This window comes from Engystomops pustulosus, chromosome 9 (genome assembly GCF_040894005.1).
Source record: "Engystomops pustulosus chromosome 9, aEngPut4.maternal, whole genome shotgun sequence".
Classification (NCBI taxonomy): domain Eukaryota; kingdom Metazoa; phylum Chordata; class Amphibia; order Anura; family Leptodactylidae; genus Engystomops; species Engystomops pustulosus.
Genome location: NC_092419.1, coordinates 76,827,704 through 76,842,690, shown reverse-complemented (window position 1 = coordinate 76,842,690; position 14,987 = coordinate 76,827,704). Strand labels below are relative to the sequence as shown.

Below are 14,987 nucleotides of genomic sequence, written 5' to 3'. Positions count from 1 at the left end.
AATGTCCCATCACGGTGGTTCCCCTGTGCCCAGACCATCGCGAGACAATGGTTCCCTAACCCCTGGACCATTGCGAGGTAAGGGAGCCCACCACAGCCTGTGTTTGGTCCCTTTGAACTCTCAATTGTGCCCAGTAACACAGAGCTATAACGTTTTTATTCCTCAAATGAAAAGAGAATTATTAGGGCTTGTTTATTGCTGGAAAAGTTAGAGGTTAGATTAGTACATCTGACTTTTTGATCGCTTTCTATTACATAATTTTTTGGGAGGCAGGAAGCAATAATAGTATAGCATCATAGCATAGTTTATACGGTTGAAAAAAAGACACCTGTCCATCAAGTTCAACCAAGGAAGGGAAGGGATTGGATGAGGAAGGGATTTAGGGGAAACAATTCTATAAAACATAACCAATGTTATTTAGGTGTAAAAATAGACCCTTCTTGAAGCTCTCTGCTGTGACCAGCGCCTGAGGCAGGCTATTCCACAGATTGACAGTTCTCATACTAAAAAAAAAAGCCCCGTCTCCTCTGGTGATTAAACCTTGTTTTCTCCAGACGGAGACAGTGCCCTCTCGTCTTTTGATTTAATTTAATCTGAAACCATATTTTTTGTATCGACCATTCATATATTAATATAAATTAATCATGTCCCCTCTTAGTCGGCTCTTTCCAGACTAAATAAATCTTTCCTCATAACCGAGACCCTCCACACCCCTTATCATTTTTGTGGCCCTTCGTTGAACCCTCTCCAGTTCCAGGTGCCCAGAAATGGGCAGCATATTCCAGGTGAGGCCGAACCAAATGCCTTGTACAGTGGTAACATTACATCCGTATCACGAGAGTCCATACCACTTTTGATACATGACAAGATCCTACTGGCTTTAGAGGCAGCTGATTGACATTGCATGCTGTTATTCAATTTATGATCTACTAATATGTCCAAGTCCTTCTCAACAAGGGACTATCCCAGATTTATGCCCCCAAATAGAAATTTTTAATAAGTTTATTTTTATACCCTTCACAATACGGGTACAATAATGTAATATCTGCATGGCCAAGGTCGTTACTGACATGTCAATATCCATTTTGTAGGTGGGGAGTTTTTTGGTACAAAATTATATATATGGAAAAGGGTGATTTTTGTGTGTTTTTTTTAAACTTTACTTAACTTTTTTTTACTCTGCCACTAGGGGACTTCAACTGGGGATACTTTGATCCTTCATACAATACATTGCCGTACTTCTATACTGCAATGTATTGTATCTGTCAGAATTTTTCTGACTGTTCGCCTATGACATGCACATAAGGCTGCTCCGGCTGCTATGACAACCCCAGAGCAGTCCGCAATTGCACTCCAGGGGGCCAGAGGAATGACAGCGGGTACACTGCTCCCTCAATCCATCTCGTTAGCTGCTAAAATCGTGCTTGGTTGTGGCAGTTAAAGGGTTAAACCGCCCCAGCATGGAGAGATCTCCCTGCTGGGCAGATGCAGCAAGGACCAGGCTGTGTGTATCAGCTGGTCTCCTGCTGCGGATAGCTCGGGCACATTGGCAGCGCCAGTGCAATCAGCAGGACAATATAGATTGTCCTATTGCGGCAACAGCCCCCTAATTAGGACAATTTATATGGTCCAAGTCCCCAACCAGTTAATTGCTCCAAGTTTAACCCTTTAACGACCATGCCCCTTTTGTTTTTAAATTTCCATTTTTCACTCCCCATCTCCAAAAATCGAACTTTTTAAAAATTTTCCACATGAAGAGCTGTATGAGGGCTTGTTTTCTGTGTAACTAATTGCACTTCATAGTGACAGTATTTAGTATACAACTATAACTCCAAATGCAGTGAAGTTTGAGGAAAAACACATAATTTTCTTGTGGGCTTCATTTTACGGCTTTCACTGTGCACCCCAAATGACATATCTTATATTCTTTGGGTCGATATGAACAAGGGGATGAAATTTATATTTAAAATTTATAAAGGTACATTAATAAATACATTTACAAAAATTAAAACCTGTACAAAAAATTTTTCACCTTTGCCATCTTCTGCGCTAATAACTCTTTCATAGTTTAGTGTATGGAGCTTTGTGTGGAGTCATTTTTTTGCAAGATGAGATGACTGTATGGCCTTTTGAACACTATCTTGCAAAATGGGGGAAAAGTGGCATTTTTCACTATGGGCACCGTTTTCTATTAGGTGGTCATATTATTTTGATAGATTGTACATTTTAGGATGCGGCGATACTTAACAGGTTAATGCCAAGCACCCGCAGGCACGGTGTGGGGTACCAAAAGTGTGGCGTATCGTCAACAAATTTTCAGATATACAGGTTCCAATAGAGCCCTTATAACTAACAGACCCTCTTCTTTTAGCTTAAAAAAAATTGTTTCCCTGCATTTATCTGATCACGTGGCAGTATCATGGCAAGATTACAGCATGCCACTGTGGACTTCTACTCCTCCCCATCCTCCATGGAGGCTGTCATGTATTTACATTTACAATTTCCTAATGTGGAAGGATGGGGTGCTCAAAAGGAATGGTCCAGGTTATTCCATTATGAGACCTTGGGCCAGCGGCACACAACCATGCTTGGTCAGTGATTCAGGGGCTGTGCACTGGCTATATTTCACAGACTGAGCGCAGTGCAGATCTATGATTGCAATATATGATGCAAGCAATACCTTCTTTCCTCTGGGAGATGTACAAAGCCCTGTCCTCTAAGGACTGACTACTTTCCAAAAGCACTACATATGCTATGAATGGATGCTCATAGAGCTATAAGTCTACCTTTCATCTTCTGCACTTACCAGTCTGACAGTCTTTGCTTTTGGTTTCTACTCGACACGAGACCCCACGATTCTGCATTAATGGTTTACACATAGCAGCCTTATTTTTACGTGGAACACTGGGACTAGGAGGAGGTGGTGGCGCAGGGGAAGCCTGTGGCGAGCTTGGTTTTGGCGATGCCTAAAAAGATCAGATGGTTACATTCATTATTTAGCATTACATTCAAACAATAAAAAGGGGGTTTCTAGGAATTTAACGCTGACTTATCCTTAGTATAGGGTCAACAATATATCAGAGCAAGTTGACATGGGGGATAGGAGGAGGAGAGTAGTATTCTTCCTTCTCAGTCAAATACCAGGGATGGTACCGATTGGTGAAGGCAGCAGTCACATCAGACCTGTTTTATTTAACTCCGTACTGGCATTTTGTGAGATTAGGTCCCCTGGCACCCCCATAGAGATAAGCAGGTTGAAGTACTAGTTCTTATGAAGTACCAGTTCTGATGCGGTTGTGACTGATCGGTGGGGGAAATGGCATCTGAAGCATCATCAGTATAAAATTAATCAAAATATCCTTTAACAGGAAGAATATTCCTTAAATTAGACACTAGTTTTATTTTGAAATCTATCATATGAAAACCTTTAGATCAAACCCATTACATAGACATAACAATTGCAGAATAGTGCAGGAACAGATGCACACAACTTCCTTAAAGAGGTTTTCCCAAGAAGTAAAGTGAGGCCCTATCCCTACTTGCTGATCAATGGGGGTCAGTCCTGAGACCCCTACAGATCACGACAACAAGGGGGCCATCAGACCCCTTGTTGCTCCGTCCGACTAATGGAACAGACTTCCACGCATGAACATTATGCTCCATTAATCTCTATGGAGCTGACGGAGATCGGTGACCATGACGCTTGGCAAACTCCGTCAGCTATATAGAGATTAATGGAGCTGAATGGTTTTTGTGATCTGTGGGGGTTTCAGCACTGAGACCACCACTGATCAGCAATTTAGGAGATAGGGCCCAACTTTCCTTCGTGGGAAAACCCCTTTAAGTATAATAAATCATTAACAGATTTCATAAAATTACCTGCCCAACATGTTTAAGGGGTAAAAAATTAAAAAACACTAGGAAAAAAAATCATATTCTAGACTCGTGTATATATTAGAGTATTACGGGGGAGTTTTCTGATACTTATGGTGGTGGGAGATCTAATGAGAGACTAAGCATTTCCTGAGTCTAGATAATGTGTGATAAGCCTGTGGCCAAAATAGATTAGTCCTGAGACCAATCTGTTGAGTCAATTACAAAACAAAGTTTAATGAATATAAAAATAATCCAAACTTGACCAAAGCATCCAATTTTGTTGATAGTCTATATAAATTCATAAAGTGCTGGATATGAGGATTTTGACCACATTGTGTACTTATTACCTGTTGAAGTCAATCCAATAGTTCAGCATTTAAAATAAAAATTTAAAATTGTCTAGGAGCTTAACGTCAGTGTTTTATCAGCTGCACTCATTAAAATGATCTCTTGCCTTCAAAGTAGTCCTTGACAATTAGACCTCCATCTAAAACAATATGATATTTGGGTAATACTACTCACTGCATTTGTCTCTGTTTTTTGGGGTGTACTTGCTTGAGTTTTGGATCCTGCGTTCTGACCTGGAAAGATTCACAAAATGATGCAGTTTAAGCAAAACAAATTCGATTTCCTGCCAGATATTGCACAGAACTGAATGGAAGTGGTCACAGTTCTCAAAGTCAGAAAAAGGAGAAAAATATGATGCCATGTGGGGACCATGTACTAGCCTTGAATTGATACGGTCCCCTTTCCCGAAATGTCTGTTTAGTAAACCATTTCCCATGTGAGGTCCAGTTCACACCTGTGTTCTGACCATTAGATGTCATCTTCTGTCACTAAAGCAATAACTAAGAAATATGTTAACGCCTCCATTGCTTTCAATGGGCATTTAATGGCTTTTGTTAGTGTCTGTTTGCACCATTAGAGTTTGAACAGAAAATTGGATGGAAGCTGCAACACAATTTTCTCTCAAATAAGAAGTCTGAAGGAGGTGGTCCAAATGGACACTAACAGAAACAATTAAAATCAAAGGATTTATTAACAGATCCATTAGACTTCCATTATTATTGTTTTAGTAACAAAAACTAATCAGAGAACCAAATGCAGGTGTGATCTGGGCCTATCAATAATGTTGAATAAAGTTTCTGCTTAAAGTTACTTCATATTGTTTCTGTGTGGGTTTGGGTCACCCAGGGGTATACACACTTCTAGCTAACCCGCTTTGTAAAGTAGCAGCTCATAACATGTTACACAATATCCAACTGGAAATTTGTCGGACTGCAATTCCCAAGTCCAAAGACTTGCAATTTTTCTGGTTCGCAAAAAAGGTGCAATTCCTATAATACTTTTGTGATACAAAATTATTTAATAGCAAATAAAACAAAAAAGGTAGAAAATAGTGGGACACCTGCCCAAATCCTGCAGGTAAGTCGCTACAAAGTTCATAAAACGGAAGTCTTTAGCAGCACCTTTTAGAAAATCAGTCTGATTTGACAAAGTTTTTGGGGTCTTTCAAATAGGTTTGGTCAGGTTTTACATCCAGTTCAGTGACAAATCAGGTGCGGCCATAATAATTTTTTCAGACCATTTTAACCTTCAGCAGTGTACAGGGCGAACATAGACAAAGGTAGGAATCGTTGAAAAAAAGTGCATCACTGACAGCCAACAAGGCACAGTTGGAAGGGGGGGGGGGGGATGTGAGGTTTATTTTACATATTCTTGTTGAGAGGTTTCCTTTAAAGGGAATTTCTTGTACATTTAATTTAGAATCATTAAAACATCAGGAATTAGACTATAAATAATGAAGGGGGGGAGGGACAGGACAGCTAAAGAACACTACTAAAAGACACCTATCACCAGGATTTAAATGAGTGAGGGGCCTCAGGCTCCATTAACACCTATGGACCCTCTAACCACTCAGGCTAATTTGAATGCAATCCTTCATCCTGGTAGTAGATGCCCTTTAAAAAAAAAGTCAAATGCATTTTTAAAAGTTACACAACAGTGGCATATGAATGCAACTGATAATATTCCTGTAATTTTCCTTTTACCTTTCTTACTGTGGAGTAGGCTTTCAGGCCCCTTCTGTGTGTCTAGATTGGGCTGGTTTTGTTGGTTATAGAAACGTAACAGACATTGCTGATTGCAGAAATGTTTTATTTCCCCGCGCCAGTGAATAGTTTCTACCAATTTCCCCTGGCGCTTGCAGGCATGACAGCGTGCGGCCTACAGAGAAACAAGAAAGCAACACATCAGTTTTGTCATCTATTTAGGGAGTGACTATGTAAATGTATATTCAAAAACCCTCATCCATACATATACTACTCACAAAAAGTTTGTGGGTCAAATCATATGATGAGAAAACAAGGTGTGCAAAAATTAATCTAAGGAGGAACATAACAGTAAAATTCACAAATTTTACCTTGAAGTACCAGAGTAGATACTTGCTCTTGCATTCTTCGCTGCAAAAATCCCAAGTGCTACCATCCAGCTCTTCAGTGACTGCTCGCTGACAGGTTTGAGAACAGTAAGTACATGTTATACAACACAGGCCGAGGTTCTTGGTGAAGTCCTGTTTGTAGAGCAGCACACAACCTGTATAAAAACACAGCAGATAAATAAAACTGGCAGCCATGTGCACAGTGATCTGCAGAATTGTGACAATACTACAGCGTAACATATCAATTATGCCAAGTACAGGAAGAGATGTCATGTATCGATATTGAACAGGGGTCAGGAACCTTTTTGGCTGAGAGAGCCATAAGCGCCACATATTTTAAAATATAATTCTGTGAGAGCCGTACAATGGGGCTTATTTACTGAGGGTCCAGAGGCCACATTTTTGTCGGGGATCACGCCACCCGCCGCAGAACATTATTATACACACGCCACCCGCCGCAGAACATTATTATACACACGCCACCCGCCGCAGAACATTATTATACACACGCCACCCGCCGCAGAACATTATTATACACACGCCACCCGCCGCAGAACATTATTATACACACGCCACCCGCCGCAGAACATTATTATACACACGCCACCCGCCGCAGAACATTATTATACACACGCCAGCCGCCGCAGAACATTATTATACACACGCCAGCCGCCGCAGAACATTATTATACACACGCCAGCCGCCGCAGAACATTATTATACACACGCCAGCCGCCGCAGAACATTATTATACACACGCCAGCCGCCGCAGAACATTATTATACACACGCCAGCCCCCGCAGAACATTATTATACACACGCCAGCCCCCGCAGAACATTATTATACACACGCCAGCCCCCGCAGAACATTATTATACACACGCCAGCCCCCGCAGAACATTATACACACGCCAGCCCCCGCAGAACATTATTATACACACGCCACCCCCCGCAGAACATTATTATACACACGCCACCCGCCGCAGAACATTATTATACACACGCCACCCCCCGCAGTACATTATTATACACACGCCACCCCCCGCAGAACATTATTATACACACGCCACCCCCCGCAGAACATTATTATACACACGCCACCCCCCGCAGAACATTATTATACACACGCCACCCCCCGCAGAACATCCCAATACACATTTGTTAAAGTGTCTGCGTGTCTGTTTTATGTGGCGGCTGCTCTGTGTCCCACAAGACTGCTAGACTGTTGTTACTGCTAAGCCGGACCATGTGCCACATTTATTACTGACATGCACCACAATTTTGTCTTAGGTCCTAGCTATTTTGTATCTCAACTGCTGCAGAACCTCACATTAATGTAGAAATGCAGTGGTGGGGGAAGATATGAGGGGATGATGCAGAGGGGTCTGTAAGGGACACTTAGGAGCTTCATAGCTGCTCCTGCACACAGGACACTAAGGGGTTAAGGCAGAGTGTGAGGAGACACTGGGGGGAGGGAGCACTTATCTCTGGCTGATTCCCAGCTGCTGACTCCTTCTCCTCAGGTGCTGCATGTCTCCCGAGTATATGCAGCTCTGGTCTCCTCTGTCTGAATCTCCCGCGCTGCTACATCCAGCGCTGGGATTGGCTGCAGGCACACAGTCTCCTCCCCTCCCTCTCTCACACAAGGAGGAGACTGCTGCAGGGAGGGAGAGAGAGGCGCCGCCCCAGAATTAACCCCGCGGACCCTGCGCTGCTCTGCCCATTACATCCAGGGGCATTACTACAGCCGGGGGCACAACAGGAGCCAGGTAAGGGCCCCTGGTCTTGACAGGCAGCGCAGCAGATGCCACGGCTGTAGTAATGCCCCTGGATAGGAGCCCTGGCTGCGAGCCAGATGCGGCCATCAAAAGAGCCATATCTGGCTCGCGAGCCATAGGTTCCCGACCCCTGATATTGAACAAAGAGGTCTACACCGATAGTATAATAGCCTGCACTACATAAGCAGACAATGGCAAAAACACTTCTCTCTGCTGAACCCTGACGCCAGAAGCAGGAGTATGCCGGCCTATATAACTGGCATCAGGACCCATCAGGCATCACAGTGGAACAGGGAGCTGGTGAAGACCTGGTAACAGTGAGTACTTGTCAAAGCCATATACATTAGCCAACACTGCACCACTATGTTATTAACTGATCAAGCAGTACAACAGCAATACAATTGTACATAACAGACTTCATATGGATCCTTCGATGTGTCTCTAATGAGGGGTTCCTCCTCTCCCCCTCCCCCCCACACCCGCAATGGTATATAGCCCGCCAACCCCACCCACAATAGTATACAGCGGATCAGCCCAGCACATTGAAAAAACTTACCTCCTCGTTGCCGCTCCTCTTCGGTCTTCTCTCTGCTCCATTAGCCGGCAGAGAGGTTTCCTTGTGTTCTGCCAGCACAACACTATGAGGCGGCGGTGTAGCCTTTGATTACGCTATAGGGATGTGCCAGCCGGCAGATCGCAAGACAGTGTCTCTGCCGGCTAATGGAGCAGAGAGAAGACCAAAGAGGAGCCGCCAGGAGCGGCGACGAGCATTGGGGCGCCAGAGGGTGAGCAAGTTTATTTTTTTACATCGACTCGCGTATAAGCCGAGGTGAGGTTTTTCAGCAGATTTTTTGTGCTGAAAAACTCGGCTTATACACGAGTATATAAGGTATATTTCTATTCACTTTCAGTAAAACATATTGCTTTTGCATTACTTCGATCCTTCTTGAATAAGACGACAGAGTCCACATAAAATGACGATAGGGAGTTCCACAATGGTACACAAAGCAATTTTACAGAGAACAATTTATTGTACCAAATGCTTGTGGCTAGGTTTCAGGGGTCCGCTGCCTTCTCAAGCATGTGTACTCTACTATTCATTAGCCTTAAATACTTATTGTACATGGCTAACTGATTAGAACATATATTCATCTAAAATTACTTTTGCACTTGTCAGGATTACAAATACTTAAAATACAGAAAACTTGCAACATTTGTTCAGTCCCTTCGAGTTTGCTGTATCCAATTTATGTTTAACAATTTTATCTTAATTTGTTCACCATCACTGCCTTCAGTTTCCTCCAATATGAACCATTTTGAATTTAACACTTTTTATTCTCTAAAAATGTCTTGCAATAGTATTTGCTCCAAACTTTGCCTCATCTTCCTTCGTTTCCATTATCTTGTGTTTTCTGAAACGTTTCCTCTTTCTTTATACAATTTTTCTTTAGTTTCTGATGGCTAAACTCTGCTAATTTGTATTTTCACCTGTCTCAATGTTTTTTCTGTGTATACTCTGCCAGACAATTAAGCATGTATATTACGTTAATGTTTATTAAACGTAAAAATGTTCCCTTGTTTAGGATGCCAAAATTGTACATCCATTATTGGGGGGTGACAATACACTGCATCCGTCACAGGGGTATGGAATTTGCATATATATATATATTTTTTTTTTTTACATGCAGGACAAAAACACAATACATGAGACAGATGAAAATACATTAATAAGCAGAGATCAGCATTTAGAACCTATAAAGAAAAATTTTGTAAAGAAAGAAAAAAAAAAGTACGCAACAAAACCCTTGCGCAAAAAACGCAAGCTACACCCAAAAGAAAGTTTGGAACAACCACTATAATGCAAGACATTTACAGAATGAAATGCTGCGTATTGGGAGGAAATTGAAGGCAGTGATAGTGAACAGATTAAGGTAAAATTGTGACAAAAAGAAACATATTAGATATATACATTGGATGTGTATCATGATGTCATTGTGCAATACACTCCTCAACATTTCTATAGCAGAAACAAGATATTGGGCATTCACAGTCACCAAGTTCATGGGTTACTTACCCTCGCTACAAAAATTCTTTTCCACCCCTGAAAACCGTATCTTTTCATGAAGAATTTTCTCTTGCTTACAATATTCGCACTGTGACACAACGCCATGAAGCCGCTTGTAGTCCTCACAACAATCTTTACAACAGAACTGATACACATGGTCCTGTAAAAAGATGGAAAGAGATGGATCAGGAAATATTCTGACAGGTCTCATACTTCCACAACCATGTGAAAAGCCCTTACCTGCCAATCCAAGATCTCTGGTTTGCCAGTAAACATGTTGTGACAATAATGACAATTGAGATGGATTCCACCTTCAGGACTGGTACGCTGAAAAACAGGGGAGCCTTGTTACCAACACATCGACAAACTTTAAACGGATTAAGGAAAGAACACTACCAACAGGATTTAAATCGATGTCAATTTATCTCTTCACTCAATCACATTTCTAGCATATCCAATACAGGATTTTTTTTCGCCATTATTATAGAGGACCTGTCACCCTCAAAAACAGCACTAGGAGCTGCTTACTAAAGTAAACTCTTAGTGCCAAAACAGACATAGCAGTGTTACACTGCCAGCGTTATTGGGAACTACTGATAACGCTAACAAACACTGTCGTGCTGTACACTAGAAACTAGTAGTCCAGCGTATTCATGAGGAGGGTGGTCTGAGGCGCTGACTCCAAGAAAAGTTTCAAATCAAAATAAATTTCCTCTAAAATGGTATTACTGCCATCTTGTGGTGAACAATTAAAGTTACTCATTATATTTTTCCCCTAGTAGGTTTTTTATATTCTGGTAGTGAAACAGACTTTCCATGGCTATTCTGCACTCATTTTACAGCACTATGGATCTCTATGGAACAGCAAAGAGCGGAACGGATGACACAGGGACACAACATGTTCCACAGAGAAGGCTAAAGGAAAATTAGCCAAATGTAGCCAAAATAAAAGTGACACGGAACTCACCATTGTTACCGCTTAATGATGTTCATTGACCACATGCAGAAGGTCAACTTAGGGCACTTAGTCTTTGTTGATCATTTAAAGTTAATATGCAAATATGTTTTACAGAATGCGATAAAGATAACATCTCTTAAGCTTCCTTGTATGGTTACTATTAAGGGGGCAGCATTACAAGGTAGCTAAAAATGGCATTGCTTTCCTTATCCCATGCAGGAAAATATATTTGCATATTTCCCAGAGTCAAGCATTAGTGTCTGCAAGTCTCGGCAAGTAGAGCTCTTACGAGTTGATCATTATTACAATGAAACAAAGTTATAATATATTGGTTAGTGTTGTTGTACTGCACCAATTTCCTTGTTACATGGACAGATAATAGCACAGAGCACCCTTATTATACATACTATTCATCATTTTCCTTACGCTTCCAAAGAATGACTTTATTTAGCTACCTGGAAGGTGGTCCAGCAGCTTGGACTGCAGAACTGGTAGAGAACACGTTCTGTTTTGTTGTAATACGCTGGTTCTGATAGACTGCGCCTACATAGGCTGCAAGGTCGGGTAGGGCCTGCGGAAACAAGGAATTAGGGTTAATAATAATAATAATTAAAAAAAATAAATAAATAGTAAATGATATGTATTTGCTGCAGCCTTTTTGTCCACTCCAGAGCGACATCCTGCTATTGTTCAGCATTTTCGCAAAAATATCAAGCCTGCTGCGTCTCGTTTTCCTTAACCTTAAACTTCTGCTTCTATGTAAAAATCTGTGCCATACCTGCTTTGCACAAGGACTCGTCCTTTTAAGGTTATCTTGGTAATGCAACTATGGCAACTTCAGACAAAGCAGCAACAATACGTAAATAAAGAAAATATGGAGAGTATAAGAATTATTATTATTATTTTTTTTTTTTTAAATCAGCTTAATTTTTGATTTTCCTCTCCACTGGGTATAGTGAATTTGGTATGAGGCCCAAAGTTAACTATAAATGTCACTATGTGTTACAACACATGATCAGGACAACAGCACAATCTTTCAATGCTAACCCACAAGACAATGATCAACACTGAGTTGATGTCAAATATTTGGTCTATGTAAACTTTTAATACCTAATGGCTTTCAAGATCTCTGCTTGCAGTCAAAAAACGTTAGTCATGTTAACCAAGATTGGATGCATCCATCACATGATCAGGACACATGGATACTCTGAATAAATCCTGTACCTGGAACTCCAGCCTGTTTGACTTTATGAGAGGTAATGCAGCAAATAGAGCAAAAGAGTCCCACACGGCCAGTCTTGTCCACATTGGAGAGCATCTCAAAGTTCTTACAAAGCGTTTTGCAATACATACAAGGGTAAACTTTTGTGTTTTTCTGTAGAAAGAAAGAATTGTGAATGTATTAAGCTAATCATAACACAGTGATACACAATTCAACATTACAGACAAATTAGAGCCATCTTTTATCTGCAGGTTTCAGAGTGTTTGCACTTTACACCAGCCAATGAGCTGCTCTCTACTAGTGTCCTGTCCCAGGGCTGTGAAGACTTGCACTGGAAAAGTACCAAATAAAAAACATCAATTTACTGTACACACCCATACATACCTTTTTGAAGTTGTTTAAACAAGCTGCATTACAGAACCTCTTCTGCTGACCTTCGTGGAACAGATACTCAAGTGGTAAACCTTTGTTGTAAATGTAGATGCCACAGTTGTCACAGCAATTTGTCTTCAGACCTTTGGTGGCTCGAAATTTGGTAAAACAGGTATCGCTGCACAATCTGTGAACTACACTTCCATTACTGACTTCATGTTGAATCTGTAATAAGCAAAAGTAAAGGTGAGCCATCGCCTTCATGGGCTGTACAATACTTTTACAGATCCTCTCCCTTGGTGCATACATAAAACCTTTGAAGCATTTTTTTTTTTCAAAGAAATTAATAGAGCAGGTTATCACAGTAAACTATAATATACTTCTACATTAAGTACACGTTAAGAAGCTACTCTGCCTTTTTCTGCTCCTTTCTCCAGTAGTGAGCAATATAGCCCCTACACAGCATAGAGATAAAAAAGGAGGCTAAAGACTAACTATTTCCATACCTTGAGAAAATGTGCCTCTATCCAGCTGTGTGAGGAGTATTAGCCTATCCAATGACTAAAGACTCAAATTTGATTGTAATCCTGTGGGTAATAGTAACAATCTAAGTGGTGGGAGTGCTACTGCTGGGACCCACTAATCAAAAGAACAGACCACTGGTGAACAGGAGAAGGTGGTCAGTCTCAATTGAAAAGAAGCATCAGGATCAGCAGGTGCCCTTTCGTTCCATTTAATAGTGCATCTAATGGGTGAGGACAGCTGTTGGAAATTTCCAATGCTTTAATAGTATTGAACGGAGCGGAAGAATGAATGTTCAACAGGCCCACTGTTCTTGCGATCTGTGTAGGTGATAGAAGTTAGACAACAGGAATAGGATATTACAATCAAACTTGGGTCAAGGGAAGCTGTCGAGTTGGCACACTACACCAGCCGTAGGTACTTCTGGTTTTGTGCCTTAAACGTTAAATTTCTTTTTATTGCATCCATGGATAGAGCTCATTTAGGGTGGTTTGGTACACTAAACCACAGGTCCATAAGGACCTATAGTTGGTTCAGTGTCACAAATCGACTTGAGAGATAAGTCATTAAAAACATTTTCAGGTTCCTTATCTCTAAGCTGTCAGTCGACTACAAGACAAAGGTCATTTACACAAACTGCTTAAATAAGGAAGAAAACAGGCAAAGGAACAGATTTCCACAGGTAGAATTCTGACATATAATAATTGTCTGATCCTCACCTCACCACTCTTGTGACAGATGCTGCACTTAATGATATCTGGAACATCCGATGAGCTCTGGGAACTAGATCTTGGCTGTGCTTCATATAGGGAAAGGCAGGCGTTTGAACAAAATTCTTGGAATCCAGAACCAGTCTGAGCAACCACAGACTCTTTGGAGTTCCGAATATCCCTAAAACGTACATCAAACATGAACAAGCTTACATCTACTACAGTTATAGAAACCAAAGAAAGAAACATGAACCACTACAAACGTATCTGCCTAGCCCAAATGTCAGTACATAACTTACTTCTTGCAGAAAGTGCATATCTTCTTGCACAGTGGTTTCTTAGAGAAGGTGGTAAGACATGTTGAAGAACAGAAGAGTTGGGGCATTCCTTTGCGTTGATAAGCGGTCTGTCCCTTCTGTAAAGGGGTTCGGCAGTGAGCACAAGACATTTTTGTCAGCGCTGGTTTGGGAGGACGTGGCGGGACTTGATTACGAAGAGACAGCCGGGTTGGCCGCCTAGTTCTAAAGGGTACAAAGTCCTCATCATTTGGGTCATCCACCATTGCATCGGAATCTTCATCAGATATCTGCACTGAATAATACACAAATGTCAATAGCCTAAACAAAGTAAACCACAGCTGTCTTTTAAAATCAGCCTTTTCAAGTATTTAGAATAAGTTAAAGTAGATGTTTAGAAAAGATAAAAAGAAGAACCAGGCTAGACAAATTTCAACACTAGGGCCATATTCAGGCAACAGACAATTCTTCGCAGTGAGAATTTTACATTTTCAGAAGTTTTTAATGCCTGGGTAGGTTCTTTATTTTACCAATCCGCATAAACTATAGTTTTGGAACAATCATACTAGGACATACTTTACTGACACACAAAACTCTAAAACAAACCGCTGTGAATTGATACAATAACACTTATCACATGCAGTTTAGCAGCGTCCTGTCAAACAAAAATGCATTATCTGAATGTTTAGGGTGCGGTCACATGGGACGCTTACATTGGCGCTTAAAAATGCAATGCAAATGTCTGTGGA

At 41.1% G+C, this 14,987-nt stretch overlaps 1 protein-coding gene across 7 annotated transcripts in view; it reads right to left on the bottom strand.

Moving 5' to 3' along the window:
• ZMYM3 (zinc finger MYM-type containing 3) overlaps window positions 1–14,987 on the bottom strand; it is a 49,480-nt gene that overhangs the window by 10,725 nt on the left and 23,768 nt on the right. For all 7 annotated transcript variants that reach the window (XM_072124795.1, XM_072124791.1, XM_072124797.1 and 4 more), the window contains exons 5-15: window positions 14,242–14,533; window positions 13,952–14,123; window positions 12,723–12,935; window positions 12,341–12,491; window positions 11,572–11,687; window positions 10,399–10,485; window positions 10,168–10,318; window positions 6,299–6,471; window positions 5,928–6,102; window positions 4,399–4,457; window positions 2,807–2,966 (exon numbers count right to left, since the gene is read on the bottom strand). In XM_072124795.1, the coding sequence (XP_071980896.1) occupies window positions 2,807–2,966; window positions 4,399–4,457; window positions 5,928–6,102; window positions 6,299–6,471; window positions 10,168–10,318; window positions 10,399–10,485; window positions 11,572–11,687; window positions 12,341–12,491; window positions 12,723–12,935; window positions 13,952–14,123; window positions 14,242–14,533 (1,749 nt within the window). The remainder of the gene's footprint in view (window positions 1–2,806; window positions 2,967–4,398; window positions 4,458–5,927; window positions 6,103–6,298; window positions 6,472–10,167; window positions 10,319–10,398; window positions 10,486–11,571; window positions 11,688–12,340; window positions 12,492–12,722; window positions 12,936–13,951; window positions 14,124–14,241; window positions 14,534–14,987) is intronic.